The sequence below is a fragment of the Solanum stenotomum genome, chromosome 1, assembly GCF_019186545.1.
Source record: "Solanum stenotomum isolate F172 chromosome 1, ASM1918654v1, whole genome shotgun sequence".
Lineage (NCBI taxonomy): Eukaryota > Viridiplantae > Streptophyta > Magnoliopsida > Solanales > Solanaceae > Solanum > Solanum stenotomum.
In genome coordinates this window covers 26,050,200-26,066,726 of record NC_064282.1, presented here as the reverse complement: position 1 = coordinate 26,066,726, position 16,527 = coordinate 26,050,200, and the positions used below count along the sequence as shown (strand labels likewise).

Here is a 16,527-nt window from a genome sequence, read left to right as displayed (position 1 = left end):
TATATTATGGGTAAACTGATTTTAACATAAAATTATTGATTCATCGATTATTTTCATCATATTAACCGCGTACAATTTGGACTTTCCCGGTAAAGTTAAAGTTTGATAAATTGAGAATTTCAAGGTCGATCTTAACTCCGTTTTTGATGAAATTTCATATTTGGACTTATCTAAGCATGGGTAAGATGTTTTTCAAGAGATATTTCATTTTCGAGTCGGGGTTTCGGATCCAAATATTTTAGTATTCTTTAAGAACGTGGATTTTCCTTCAAATTGAGTTTGTGAATTGATTTCAACTCTGTTTTCAAATTGGTTTTCACCATTAGCTTCCAAATACTTAAAGGATCATTTTACATCAAAAATTTCCAGATTTGGGTATCGTTTTCCGGTATGAGACTTTTGGACCGTTTTGCCCTTTTTCCCTAAATTTCTTGATTTTGGTGTCATTGGACTTGAATTGTGATTGCGAATAATTGTTTGAATAGATTATCGTGATCCGGATTATACTCGGAAAGGAAAGGCTCAGGTCAAGTAACTTTTGAAGTTCGTTTTAAGGCAAGTGACTTCCAAACTTTGTAAAACTCTTAGACTACGCATGACTACTTTCCTAATTGTGTTGGGGAGTAATGGGGATTGAGGATGGGTTTTATTTGTTGATTGAAATTGTTGTAAATGAAAGATGAGGAATAAAACGAGCTAAATGTGTTATATGTGACTTGAATTTGTTGAATAAGTCATGTGATAACTTATATTGAGGGGATAGAAGAGCATGAGTAGGCTATGATTGATACAGACATTGATGTTGAGATAGATGATGTGTAATACTATGATATGGTNGATGTGTAATACTATGATGTGGTCGTGATATGGTTGTGATTGAGACAGATGATGTGTAATACTATGATGTGATCGTGATATGATTGTGATTGATGACATGTGCATATTCATTATTCATCCCATGTGTGAACTATCTGTTGCATGAGTTCTGAGACACTGATATGAGGATGGATGGATATGAGACACAGTTGAGACTAGCTCCGGCTAGAGATATATGAGATGGACTAGCTCCGGCTAGTGATTTGGATGCCGATGGGATCTGGTTCCGGCAGTGATACATGGTCCATGTGTGGCCCCCATGGATTCTGATTTGAGTATTCAGCGCGGACTGATTACGTCAACAGATATGTATCGTATGACATACATGCATCACGACTACATGACATCATTATTGCATTTTGCATCGCATTTGCCTTATCTTTGTTTGTGATGTTGGGATTATATCGGTTTACCCTTCTTATTTAATTTGATCTACTTGCTCTTATTTGTTGATCTGAGGTTGATGAGGATATACTGTTAGTTTTGGTTGTTGAATATGATTTGTTTAGTATAGGTTGGTTGGTTTGGTGCCAGATTGAAGTTTCGGTGGTTCGGTTGGGATTGAAAGGAGTTGTTTGTAGCTGCTAGTTTTGCTTAGTTTAGAGTTACTTGCGAGTACCTGTGATTTTCGGTACTCACCCTTGCTTCTACACAATTGTGTAGGTTGACAACTCTCTCAGATTCGGCTTAGTATTTTCTTTAGCAGATTGAGCTTCGGGACATACTCGAGAGGTAGCGATTCATTTCAGACGTGCCCTTGAGTTATCTTTACTTTCAATTTTGTTCTATTCGAGAACTATACTCTGAGACTTGTATATTTTTATTCGAATTCTGTATTTAGAGGTTTGTACATGTGACAACCAAATTCTAGGTAGTGTTAAGTCTTAATTAAAGTCTTCCGCTTATTTATTATCTTTTATTCTCATATTTCTACTTCTCTATCATTGTGGTTGGGTTAGGCTGATGTGTCCGGTGGGAAATGGACACGTGCCATCACATCCGAAATTGGGGTGTGACATGAGTTCATTGGAGGGTAGCCTTAAAAGCCTTGGCCTTAGAGTAATACACAAGAGTGAGTGAAAAAAAAACGAGTGGAGAGGAACTTTTTCTACTTACTCTTTATTTCTTTTTGTAGGTACAACGACTCAATTGGAGGGAGAACCCTCTAGCAAAATGGAAATGATGCTTCAACAACTATTGGAAGACATGAGAGATATGAAGGAAAAATTGGAAGATGTGGATAGGAGGGTGAGAACTCAAGAAATCGCAAAGCAACCACTTGAGATTTTCAATCCTAGTGGTCAAAATAATGAGGGATCAAGTAAAACTCCTCCTGATGCAACTCCATCACACTTAATTGTGCAAGGTACCCTATCTCCTAATGTCACATTACCAACGAAGGCTCACAATCAAGTGACACTTCCAAAGGGGAAAAGGGGGTCAACAACCAAATCTTCCACCACAAGTAATTAGACCTCAAATGAGGGCCCAACATAACCTTGAGGAGCATGATTCTTTTGATGGTGATAATTATGGCTATGGAATAGACGATCAAGCTCAACAAGAGAGGTTAGGTGGGAGAGGAAGAAGAGGAGGAAATGGAGGTTGGCATCCAGTTGATGGTAGAGAATATAATCGAGGGAATGATGATGAAGATCGAGGATTCAACAACATCAAGGAACATTATTGGTGGAATGGTATGAAGAGAGACATTGCAGAGTTCATTTCTAAATGTTTGATTTGTCAACAAGTAAAGGCAGAACATCAGGTCCCAGTTTGTTTACAACAACCCTTGTCGACGCCGGAATGGAAATGAGAGAGAATAACTATGTACTTTGTTTCTCGACTTCCTTGCACTCAGAGAAATCATGATGCAATATAGGTGATTGTGGACAGGCTAACCAAGAGTACTCACTTCTTAGCAATCAAGATGGATTACTCGCTTGAGCATTTAGCCGAATTGTCCATTAATGAGATTGTAAGACTACATGGGATCCACGTGTCTATTGTATCTGACCGAGACTCAAGGTTTACATCTTGATTTTGGGGTAGCTTGCAGGAAGCTTTGGGTACAAAGTTGAAATTTAGCACTTCGTTCTATCCTCAGACGGACGGCCAGTCGAAAAGAGTGATACAAATTTTGGAGGATATGCTTCGAGCCTGCATTATAGAATTTGAGGATAGTTGGGACAAACACTTGGCTTTGATAGAATTTGCTTATAATAATAACAACCAATCGAGTATTGGAATGCCTCCCTATGAAGCTCTTTACGGAAGGAAATGTCGAAACCCTTTTTGTTGGAGTAAAGTTGGTGACAGAAAGCTTGTTGGTCCTGAAATTGTGCAACAAACAGAGGACAAGGTAAAAATTATTAAGGATCGTCTAAAGATTTCTTCAGATAGACAAAAGTCGTATGCTGATCTTAAAAGGCGGGACATCGAATATCAAGTGGGAGATAAAGTATTCCTAAAGGTGTCTCCATGGAAAAAGATTGTGAGATTTTGCCAAAAAGGAAAACTTAGTCCCCGATTTATTGTGCCTTATGAGATACTTAAAAGGGTTGGACCAGTTGCATATAAATTAGCTTTGCCACCGGAGTTGGAAAAGATCCACAATGTCTTTCATGTTTCTATGCTCAGAAGATATCGTTCTGATCCATCGTATGTTCTCCCAGTTGAATCTATTGAGGTTAATCTTGACTTGACGTATGATGAAGAACCTATTTTAATTCAAGCATGAGGAGTGAAGCAACTTAGAAACAAGAGATTCCCCTTAGTAAAAGTACTTTGGAGGAACCACTCTGAAAAAGAATCTACCTGGGAGAGAGAAGAAGACATGAGGACCCAGTATCCGCACTTGTTCCGGGACTGGCATAAGGTAAATTTCGAGACGAAATTTCTTTAAGGGGGAGAGAATTGTAACACCCCTAAATACTAACCAAGAGTCGCATGTCGATTTACCTTTGCTTAGTTACTAGAATATGTTTCAGTCTCATTTTGGGAACTTTAAGTGTTATGATAATTGCCAACTAGCTTAGCATAAATTCTTATCGTAATTTAAGTATTTGTGATGAGGTGTTTAGGTAATATCATAATTAAAATTATGTATAACTTTAAAAGGAAGGTAAGAGATATACATATAGGTATATATGTATGCTTTTTGGGCAGCCAACTTTTTGTTTGGGCATCCCCTTTTGGTGACATCTGTTCAGGTGATAAGTATCATCTCTGAAATATATATTTTCACACCTCCTATAATTAATTTCGTTTTCCTCAAGTCTAAGAACATTAGAACCTTAGCTTAATAGATTGTTCTTCATAATCACAAGAGAAAACTTGGCCCTTTTGGCTGGAATTCAAGAAGACACACTTCTTGTTGGTAAGTGTCGAAATCTATTTCTGAGTTGGGTAGTGTTTGGTATTTTAGGTATATCTCTCGCTCTAGAACTTAGTTTACAGTGAGTAAATATGATTTGGAAAGCCAATTCATATACCTACAACTCTTATGTTTATGTCAAACTCTGATTCAGCTGTTATAGACTCGAAATATGGGACGCAACATCGAACAAGTTATGTCTAGATTTTGGAATTACAAATTCTGTATGAACAACTGTTAGTGTTTTGACTATATCTTGTTGTACAAAAATACATTTGGCGGTGATTGTTGTTTGTTTGCAACCTTAAGAGATGTATCTACATATTTCATGAAGGTTATAAAGTCTAGTTTTGTTGTTTTTCGTTTCAAATCTAAGTTGCGACATGAGGTACTAGGCTGGCCAGAATCACTGTTTTGGGAGCATTGTTGTGTTTGTGCAGGCTAATTTTACTTGTGATGATGATCCTATTTTACATCAATATTATTGAGCTGCTAGGGATTAAAGAAGTTGTTTAATTGTATTTTAAAGGTTGTATATACTCGTGAAGAAGTTGAGGACCTTGATACGTTGGTTGGATTGTTTCTTTGCTAAAGCACTGAGGTTTGTGTATAAACTTGTACTTGCACTTTTTTAACCTCTAGTATATTTGAAATTGGATCTTGGTACCTTGGTTACCTCTTGTCACTTTGCATTATTGTGTTGGTATCCTTTGAGACGTTAAATATGCTTGTGTAACTCGTCCACTCGTACGGATTGTTTGATCAATTGGCACTCTTGTTGAGACCTTGTCCTTTTTGTGGCTGTGACTTTGTCACTATTGGCATGCCTCTTGATTCGGATCATTTGCCATCTTGGCTCTGAATTTTTAGTCCGTCTTAATAATGGAAGTTGTCCATTTTTAAGTACGAACTAGAAAGCCATTCTTTATATGGTTCTTGGTTCTCTTGATTATTGGGCTTTGACCCTTCTTGATATAGGGCGTCGGCCCTTCTTGATACTTGTTTGTGCTTGGTGTGAGGACATGATGTACATATTGGGCGAGCCTTGTTGTTAAATCTCTTGGAAAATGATGCTATGAATGTTCTTGACATTTGGGTCTTTAAATATCGAACTTGATACTCTTTATATATTGTTTACTTGATTTATTAATTATGTTCAATTATGTTCAATTATGTTGCCCATGACTTGAGAAAGTTTGTTTTGTGAATCGAATGGCCCCAAAACTATAGTTTTGCACCACTAAGCTATATGTTTAGCAATTGTTGTTTCTATCGTAGGGGAATGAACGAGTGGATGCATGAAGCTGGCCATTGGAGATGAAAATTTTGAGAGCCTTAAGGAAGATCACATTTGCATATAGACATCTATATTTTTTATAAACCTTTGGACTTGTACATGATGTATGTGTTGTATATTTACATGAAATTTTGAGGACTAAATTGATCATGTCGCTATGGGTTGTAATATAAGTATGGCTCTATGTTTTGACCTTTTGGGGTGTGTATGCCCAAGTCTTGTAATATATTAAATTTATCACTGATTTTGTATGATTGTGTGAAGCATGAAAGATCTAATTCGGGTATTCAAAAGTTGTTAGTATTCTTTTACGTCATTTTCGTCTAGTGTGAGGGCAATATATGTATAAAAATCTCGTAAGTTATTGGCTTATATTATTTCGGAAGGGTCGTTACAATTATTGGTATCAGAGCCTTAGTTTGTGGTTCTAGGACTTTTGTTGTGGCTTACTTGTATACTTGTTCGCATTCGAAAAAGGTTCTATTTGGATTATTTGTTCACTTACATGGTTTATAATATTTTTATCGCATGTAGAGTGCACATGCATCATGTACATGTCCCTAACGCAATGTGATCTTCGCTTTTGAAGGATTAAGTTATGGCCTCTTCTTCTAACTGACCTATGGAAGTTGATCGTGAAGGGTCGGGTAACTCTGTGCCCCAACCTTATGCACTAGAAGAGGTTGGAGAACCTTTTTCAAATCAATATGTTCCCCACACTAGTGGGTCTGAAGTGGGAAACCATCACGATGTAAGAGCGGGTTCACATCCTCAGATGAGCCGTGATACTCAAGCCATGAATCCTCTTTTTCAACAAATGGCTGAATTCTTCCACCACATGGCTGAAGCGATGCATGATCCCAACGTGATTAACTTTGAGAAAATGAGGAAAATGGGTGGAGTGGAGTTTAAAGGCACCGTTGATCCCACTGATGCTAAACAATAGCTGGAGCGCATGGAGAGGGTGTTTGAGTAGTTGGAATGTTCTGATGTTGCCAAATTCTAAGTATGCTATTTCACTATTACAGAAGGATGCTTATGATTGGTGGGTAAGTGTTCCAAATGCCAAGGTAAAACCTCATGTTCTTACTTGGGATGATTTTCTTAGGGAATTTCGTATGAAGTATGTTCCACCTGCTTATTGTGATGCAAAGAGAAAGGAGTTCTTGAATTTAAGGCAACGAGGCATGTCTATTGCTGAGTACCAACAGAAGTTTCTAAGGCTCTCTCGTTATGCTGGGGGTATTATTAAAGAGGAAAAAGACAAGTGCAGGAAATTTGAAGACGGTTTTAATGATTCCATTAGGAAAAATGTGGCAATCCTGCAACATGAGAACTTTTGTAAGTTAGTGTCTGCTGTTTTTACTTGGGAGCGACTTGATAAAGAAGAAGCTAGTAGAAATGAAAGCAAATTCTGAAAGCCTAGAACCGATTTTAGGGGGCCATCAAAAAGGGGAAGGTTTGATAACTCTAAGGCTAGTAGTGATAACAGGCCATCGCAACAAAAGCAAAGCAGATTAGATTTTTCTACAGCTAGCACGCCAAATTATGGCCAAGGTAAGCCTCGCGTTCCCACTTGTCCGCAATGTGGAAAGAATCACCATGGTACTTGCAGGAGAGCTTCTGGTGCATTTTTCAATTGTGGGAGCTTTGATCATAAAGTGAAGGATTGTCCTAATCCTAATAATGCTCCTTCCTTGAGAACTGAAGGCTCAGTTCATATGCCTTCTATTAATCCTCCTCAAACTAATAGAGGTGGAAGACCTAAAAACACCCAAGTAGCAGGTACAAGTGGAGCTAATCAAGCTAGTGGACAAAGGGCTACTGCACGTGCTTATGCTACGAGGCAGAGGGATGATCAAGATGGACAAGACGTGGTTGTCTGTAAATTTCACATATTTGGCTTATGTGTGTTTACATTGATTGATCCGGGTTCTACACATTCGTATATTTGTTCATCACTTGTTCTTCCTAAAAAAGTGTAATCTGTGAAACTTATTTATGATGTGCTGATTGAAAGTCCTTTGGGTTATCAGGTTGTGTGTAATCGAATTTATCGTGATTGCCCCTTCATGATTCAAAGCCTAGTCTTCTCTGCTGATGTGATTGAAATGCCCTTCAAGGATTTTGATGTTATTATCGGGATGGATTGGCCTCATAAATATCATCCAGTGGTAGATTGTAGATCAAAGCATGTGACCTTTAAAAATCTGACATTTTCACATATCATTGTACAAGGTGAAAGATCATTAACAGCTAGTATTATTTCTGTGACCTTGGCAAAAAAATTGATGCGTCAAGGTTGTGGGGCATACCTTGCTCACATAGTTGATACACGGTTGGAGAGTCCTTGTATCAAGGACATACATGTCGTATGTGATTTTCTAGAAGTCTTCCTAGAAAACCTTCCTGGATTACCCCCGGAAAGAGAGGTTGAATTTCCAATCGATCTTATTCCTGGATCTACCCCTATTTCTATCACTCCTTATAGAATGGATCCAGCAAAATTAAGAGAATTGAAAGCTCAATTGCAAGAACTTCTTGAGAAAGGCTTTATTCGACCTAGTGTTTCTCCTTGGGGAGCCCCTGTTTTGTTCGTCAAGAAGAAAGATGGCACTCTTTGGCTTTGCATTGACTATAGTCAAATGAACAGAATAACAATAAAAAATAGATATCCGCTACCAAGGATCGATGATTTGTTTGACCAACTGAAGGGTGCTAAAGTATTCTCAAAGATTGATTTAAGGTCTGGATATCACCAACTGCGTGTTAGAGCGGATGATATTCCTAAAATTGCTTTGAGAACTCGGTATGGGCATTATGAATTTTTGGTGATGCCATTCGAATTGACAAATGCTCCTGCGGTATTCATGGATCTAATGAATTGAGTATTCAAGCCTTATCTTGATCAGTTTGAGGTTGTTTTTATAGATGATATTTTAATATTTTCCAGAAGTAGTGAAGACCACGATAAACACCTCCGGATTATTTTGCAAATTTTGAAGGAGAAGGAACTTTATGCTAAACTTTCCAAATGTGAATTTTGGCTTGATGAAGTGACATTTCTAGGACATGTTATATCAGCCGAAGGCGTGAAGGTGGATCCTAGTAAGATACAAGCAGTTATTGAATGGAGACCTCCCAAGAGTCCAACCGAGGTAATAAGTTTCTTAGGCTTAGCAGGATACTACAGAAGATTTGTGAAAGGCTTTTCCATTATCACCTCTCCTTTGACTAAACTTTTGCAAAAGGAAGTAAAGTTTGTTTGGGATGACAAATGCCAGGAGAGCTTTGAAACTCTCAAATCCTTGTTGACTCAAGTGCCTATACTTACTTTGCCAATTGAAGGGAAAGAATATGTAGTATACAACGATGCTTCTCACAATGGTCTCGGATGCGTTTTGATGCAAGAAGGGAAGGTTATTTCTTATGCCTCTCGGATATTAAAATCACATGAATTAAATTATCCTATCCATTATCTTGAACTTGCTGGTGTAGTGTTTGCTTTGAAAATATGGTGGCATTATTTGTATGGAGAGAAATGTCATATATTTACTGATCACAAAAGCTTAAAGTACTTGGGTACTCAGAAGGAGCTAAACCTTTGACAACATAAATGGCTTGAACTTATTAAGGATTATGACTGCACAATTGATTATTATTTAGGTAAAGCCAATGTGGTTGCCAATGCCTTAAGTCGAAAATCCTTCGCAAGCATTTCCTTGAGTCGTTTACCCTTGCTTCTTGAATTAAGAGCCATGAATGTTTGTTTTACACCTGATTCAAATGGTTCAGTTATTACTAATTTGCAAGTAAAGCCAATATTACATGAACAGGTGAAGGAAGCACAAAAGATAGATGAGACACTTGTAAAATTGACCAGAGAAGTACAAAATAGGGAAAAGCTTGATTTTACATTAATAGAGAATGGTGTCTTATTTTACCAGAACAAGTTATGCATCCCTAATGATGACAACTTGAGGAAAAAAATATTGGATGAAGCACATACTTCACCATATGCAATGCATCCTGGAGGTACAAAGATGTATCTGACCATCAAAGAACATTACTGGTGGAATGGTATGAAGAGAGACATTGTAGAGTTCATTTCTAAATGTTTGGTTTGTCAACAAGTAAAGGTAGAACATCAGGTCCCAGTTGGTTTACTACAACCCTTGTCGATGCCGGAATGGAAATAGGAGAGAATAACTATGTACTTTGTTTCTGGACCTCCTCGCACTCAGAGAAATCATGATGCAATATGGGTGATTGTGGACAGGCTAACCAAGAGTGCTCACTTCTTAGCAATCAAGATGGATTACTCGCTTGAGTGTTTAGCCGAATTGTAAATTAATGAGATTGTAAGACTACATGGGATCCCTGTGTCTATTGTATCTGACCGAGACCCAAGGTTTACATCTAGATTTTGGGGTAGCTTGCAGGAAGCTATGGGTACAAAGTTGAAATTTAGCACTTTGTTCCATCCTCAGATAGACGACCAGTTGGAAAGAGTGATACAAATTTTAGAGGATATGCTTCGAGCCTACATTATAGAGTTTGAGGGTAGTTGGGACAAACACTTGGCTTTGATAGAATTTGCTTATAATAATAGCTACCAATCGAGAATTAGAATGCCTCCCTATGAAGCCCTTTACGGAAGGAAGTGTCGGACCCCTCTTTGTTGGAGTGAAGTTGGTGACAGAAAGCTTGTTGGTCCTGAAATTGTGCAGCAAATAGAGGACAAGGTAAAAATTATCAAGGATCGTCTAAAGATTTCTTCGGATAGACAAAAGTCGTATGCTGATCTTAAAAGGTGGGTCATCGAATATCAAGTGGGAGATAAAGTATTCCTAAAGGTATCTCCATGGAAAAAGATTATGAGATTTGGCCAAAAAGAAAAACTTAGTCCCCGATTTGTTGGACCTTATGAGATACTTAAAAGGGTTGGACCAGTTGCATATAAATTAGCTTTTCCACCGGAGTTGGAGAAGATCCACAATGTCTTTCATGTTTCTATGCTCAGAAGATATCGTTCTGATCCATCGCATGTTCTCCCAGTTGAATCTATTGAGGTTAATCCTGACTTGACGTATGATGAAGAACCTATATTAATTCAAGCTCAGGGAGTGAAACAACTTAGAAACAAGAGAATTCCCTTAGTAAAAGTACTTTGGAGGAACCACTCTGGAAAAGAATCTACCTAGGAGAGAGAAGAAGACATGAGGACCCAGTATCCGCACTTGTTCCAGGACTAGCGTAAGGTAAATTTCGAGATGAAATTTCTTTAAGGGGGAGAGAATTGTAACACCCCTAAATACTAACCAAGAGTCGCATGTCAATTTACCATTGTTTAATTACTAGAATATGTTTTAGTCTCATTTTGGGAACTTTAAGTGTTGTGATAATTGCCAACTTGCTTAGCATAAATTCTTATCGTAATTTAAGGGATGGGGTGTTTAGGTAATATCCTAATTAGAATTATGTATAACTTTAAAAGGAATGTAAGGGATATATATGTAGGTATATATATATGCTTTTTGGGCAGCCAACTTTTTGTTTGGGCAACCCCTTTTGGTGACATCTGTTCAGGTGATAAGTATCACCTTTGAAATATATATTTTCACACCTCCTATAATTAATTTCGCTTTCCTCAAGTCTAAGAACATTAGAACCTTACCTTAACATATTGCTTTTCATAATCACAAGAGAAAACTTGGCCCTTTTGGCCGGAATTCAAGAAGACACACTTCTTGTTGGTAAGTGTCGAAATCTATTTCTGAGTTGGGTAGTGTTTGGTATTTTAGGTATATCTCTCGCTCTAGAACTTAGTTTACAGTGAGTAAATATGATTTGGAAACCTAATTCATATACCTAAAACTCTTATGTTTATGTCAAACTCTGATTCAGCTGTTATAGACTCGAAATATGGTACACAACATAGAACAAGTTATGTCCAGATTTTGGAATTACAAATTCTGTATGAATAACTGTTAGTGTTTTGACTATATCTTGTTGTACAAAAATACATTTTGCGGTGATTGTTGTTTGTTTGCAACCCTAAGAGATGTATCTACATATTTCATGAAGGTTATAAAGTCTAGTTTTGTTGTTTTTCGTTTCAAATCTAAGTTGCGACATGAGGTACTAGGCTGGCCAGAATCACTGTTTTGGGAGCATTGTTGTGTTTGTGCAGGCTAATTTTACTTGTGATGATGATCCTATTTTACATCAATATTATTGAGCTACTAGGGATTAATGAAGTAGTTTAATTGTATTTTAATGGTTGTATATACTCGTGAAGAAGTTGAGGACCTTGATACATTGGTTGGACTGTTTCTTTGCTAAAGCACTGAGGTTTGTGTATAAACTTGTACTTTCACTCTTTTAACCTCTAGTATATTTGAAATTGGATCTTGGTACCTTGGTTACCTCTTGTCACTTTATATTGTTGTGTTGGTATCCTTTGAGACGTTAAAGATGCTTGTGTAACTCGTCCACTTATACGGATTGTTTGATCACTTGGCACTCTTGTTGGGACCTTGTCCTTCTTGTGGCTGTGACTTTGTCACTATTGGCATGCCTCTTAATTCAGATCATGTGCCATCTTGACTCTGAATTTTTAGTCCGTCTTAAGAATAGAAGTTCTCCATTTTTAAGTACGAACTAGAAAGCCATTCTTAATATGGTTCTTGGTTCTCTTGATTATTGGGCTTTGACCCTTTTTGATATAGGGCGTCGGCCCTTCTTGATACTTGTTTGTGCTTGGTGTGAGGACATGATGTACATATTGGGCGAGCCTTGTTGTTGAATCTCTTGGAAAATAATGCTATGAATGTTCTTGACATTTGGGTCTTTAAATATCAAACTTGATACTCTTTATATATTGTTTACTTGATTTATTAATTATGTTCAATTATGTTGCCCATGACTTGAGAAAGTTTGTTTTGTGAATCGGATGGCCCCAAAACTATAGTTTTGCACCACTAAACTATATACTTAGCAATAGTTGTTTCTATCGTAGGGGAATGATCGAGTGGATGCACGAAGCTGGCCATTGGAGATGAAAATTTTGAGAGCCTTAAGGAAGATCACATTTGCATATAGACATCTATATTTTTTATTAACCTTGGGACTTGTACATGATCTATGTGTTGTATATTTACATGAAATTTTGAGGACTAAATTGATCATGTCGCTATGGGTTGTAATATAAGTATGGCTCTATGTTTTGACCTTTTGGGGTGTGTAAGCCCAAATCTTGTAATATATTAAATTTATCACTAATTTTATATGATTGTGTGAAGCATGAAAGATCTAGTTCAGGTACTCAAAAGTTGGTAGTATTCTTTTAAGTCATTTTCATCTAGTGTGAGGGCAATATATGTATAAAAATCTCGTAAGTTATTCGCTTATATTATTTCGGAAGGGTCGTTACAAATCATCTCCTATTTGGGACAACTCCAAAGGTGTAAAGCAAGACTTCAAGTCCAATTTTGACAAGGCCAAACCAAAAATGGACCACAAGGATTTAGGTAACAAATCTAAACTTGAAATTCCACCTAAAATAAAGTGTTTTAAATGTCAAGGATATGGACATAAAGCAAATGAATGCCCTAATAGAAGAACTATCATTGCATTGATTGATGGTGGTTATCAAACGGAAGATGAATCTAAGGATGACCACAGAGAGGACGATAGTTGTGATGAATTTATGGGAGAAGGGGATGGAGAAGAAATTAATGATGATGGAAAACTTGTTCTTGTTGTAAGGAGGAGTATGAGTGCTCTAGCGAGGGAAAATTTGTTTCATAATTGGTGTAGGGTTCAAGAGCAATTATGTTTCTTTATCATTGATAGTGGAAGTTGTGTAAATGTTGCTAGTGTATCTATGGTGGAACAATTGAAACTTCCAACAAGAAGGCATCCAAAACCTTATAGGTTGCAACGGCTCAATGAATGTGGTGAACTCAAGGTGACCAAGAAAGTGCTGATAAAGTTCAAGATTGGAAGCTACCATGATGAAGTGATTTGTGATGTTGTACCTATGCAAGCTTGTCATCTATTGTTGGGAAGGCCATGGGAATATGATGTAGGGGTAAAACATGATGGAAGGTCCAATAAATATGCATTTGTTAAGGATGGTAAAAAGCACATTCTTAACCCTCTTTCTCCTTTTCAAGTGGGAGAGGAATATAGAAACATGGGAGAGTTGAAAGAAAAACTTGAAAGAAAAAAAAAGAAAGGAGAGTAAGGAAGTGAAAAATGATAATTCAAAAGAAGGAAAAAGAGAGGTTGAGAGCTCAAGTGAGAATGAATTATCACAAAAAAAAAAAAAGATGAGCAAGAAAAACAAAAGGTCAAAGAAAAGGGAAAGATGTGCATGATCTTACAAAATCAAGAGAGGATGAAAGAGCTAAACATTGAGGATGATACTCAAGTCATACTTATTAAACCTAAAAGATACTCCTTGCTTCCTAATAGTGAACTAGCATCTTTATCTTTGCCAAGTGTTGTTTCTTCTTTGTTGCAAGGTTATGAAGATCTATTTCCGGAAGAAATGCCTAGTGGAATGCCTCCTTTGAGGGGAATAAAACATCAAATTGACTTTGTACCGGGTTCTCAACTACCCAACAAAGCCGCTTATAGGAGCAACCCTCAAGACACTAAAGAATTGCAAAGACAAGTTGAGGAACTTTTGGAAAAGGGATTGATAAGAGAAAGTTTAAGTCCATGTGCGGTGTCCGTGATTCTAGTGCCCAAGAAGGATGGTTCATGGAGGATGTGTGTAGATTGTCGTGCCATTAATAGAATTACGGTAAAATATCGACATCCTATTCCTAGACTTGATGATATGCTAGATGAATTGTGTGGTTCTACCTTATTCTCTAAAATAGATTTGCAAAGTGGATACCATCAAATTCGAATGAAATTCGGAGATGAATGGAAAAACGTTTTCAAAACTAAATTTGGATTATATGAGTGGATGGTGATGCCTTTTGGCCTAACCAATGCACCAAGCACTTTTATGCGACTAATGACGTACTTAGATCGTTTATTAATGATTTTGTTGTGGTTTATTTTGATGATATTTTGGTTTATAGCAAGTGCTTGGATGATTATGTGCAACATTTGAGGTTGATTTTTGATGTGTTGAGAAGTGAAAAGTTGTATGTGAATTTTAAAAAGTGTTCTTTTTGTGTGGACCGTGTTGTTTTCCTTGGTTTTGTTGTAAGCTCAAGTGGAGTTGAGGTGGATGACGAGAAGGTAGAGATTATTAGGAGTTGGCCAACCCCTAAGTCCATTAGTGATGTTAGAAGCTTTCATGGGTTGGCAAGTTTTTATAGGAGGTGTGTGAGGAATTTTAGTTCTCTTGCCGCTCCTCTAACCGAGGTCATCAAAAAGGAAAAGCCTTTCATTTGGGGCATAAAACAAGAAGAAGCCTTTTTAAATCTTAAAGGAGAAACTTAGTTCCACTCCTTTACTTCAACTTCCCAATTTTGAGAAGATGTTTGAAATTGAGTGTGATGCTAGTGGAGTAGGCATTGGTGCGGTCTTGCTGCAAGAAGGGAAACCCATAGCTTACTTTAGTGAGAAGTTAAGAGGAGCTCCATTGCAATATTCTACCTATGATAAGGAACTCTATGCCCTAGTGAGAGCCTTAGCGAATTAGCAACATTATTTGTGGCATAAGGAGTTTGTGATTAGAACCGATCATGAGGCTTTGAAGCATATTAGGGTTCAAAATAAGCTTAATAGAAGGCATGCCAAATGGATAGAATTTATTGAGTCGTTTCCTTATGTGATTAACTATAAGCAAGGCAAAGAGAATATTGTGGCGGATGTTTTATCTAGAAGATATGCTTTGATGAATACCTTGACTTCTAGATTGATGGGTTTTGAGAGTTTGAAGGAATTATATTCTAATGATGATGATTTTGAAAAGGTCTTTGGGGAGTGTCAAGTGAGCTTGAATAGGTGTGTACAAGTTGTTAAGAAGGATAATGAAGCTAGAACTCCTAGGTTTGAGTTTAAGGAGGGCTATTTGTTTAGGAATGGAAAGCTTTGTGTACCTATGTCCTCATGGAGAGAGTTGTTAGTGAAAGAGGCACACAATGGAGGTTTGATGGGTCATTTTGGAGTGTCAAAAACCTTAGTTATTCTTAGTGAACATTTCTTTTGGCCTAAGATGTGGAAAGAATTTGTGCTAGGTGTTTGGATTGTAAGCACGCTAAATCTTGTATCCAACCCCATGGGTTGTATACCCCTTTGCCTATTCCTAGTGGCCTTTGGCTAGATATTTCCATGGACTTTGTTGTTGATCTCCCAAGGACTAAGAAGGGTAAGGATATCATCTTTGTTGTTGTGGATAGATTTTCTAAAATGGCTCACTTTATTGCTTGTCATAAAAGTGATGATGCATCTCATGTTTCTACCTTATTTGTTTATAATGTGATGAAAGTGCATGGTGTTCCCCAAACAATTGTTAGTGATAGAGATTCAAAGTTTCTAAGTCATTTTTGAAGGTGTTTGTGGGGAAATTTGGGAACTAAGTTGCTATTTTCTACTTCTTGTCATTCCCAAACGGATGGTAACCGAGGTGGTTAATAGAACCTTAGGTAACATGCTTAGGGCTATGGTTAAAGGGAAGTTAGCTTCTTGGGAGGATCAATTGCCATTAATTGAGTTTGCATATAATAGAATTATTCATAGATCTATTGGCATAATCCCTTTTGAGTGTGTTTATGGCTTTAATCCCTCGACTCCATTAGGTTTAACTCCTTTACCTAAAGATGTTATTGTGAGTATAGATGCAAAAGATAAGGCAAAAGCTATGAAGAACATCAATGAGAAAGTAAGAATGCGAATTGAGAAGGCCAACAATGATGCAACCAAAAGAGCCAACAAGGGACGAAAGCGAGTCACCTTTGCACCCAATGATTGGGTATGGGTTCATTTTAGGAAGGAAAGATTTCCAAGC

The 16,527-nt window shown here is 37.3% G+C and overlaps 2 protein-coding genes across 2 annotated transcripts in view; one reads left to right on the top strand and one right to left on the bottom strand.

Annotated features, from left to right (window-relative positions):
* LOC125869835 (uncharacterized) overlaps window positions 1–16,527 on the bottom strand; it is a 525,520-nt gene that overhangs the window by 106,091 nt on the left and 402,902 nt on the right. The gene's annotated exons all lie outside the window — the stretch shown is intronic.
* LOC125867445 (uncharacterized) lies at window positions 6,539–9,748 on the top strand. The gene is made up of 6 exons (XM_049547982.1): window positions 6,539–6,894; window positions 6,988–7,429; window positions 7,586–8,162; window positions 8,619–8,707; window positions 8,801–9,131; window positions 9,216–9,748. The coding sequence occupies exons 1-6, from the start codon at window positions 6,539–6,541 to the stop codon at window positions 9,746–9,748; spliced, it is 2,328 nt and encodes a 775-aa protein (XP_049403939.1).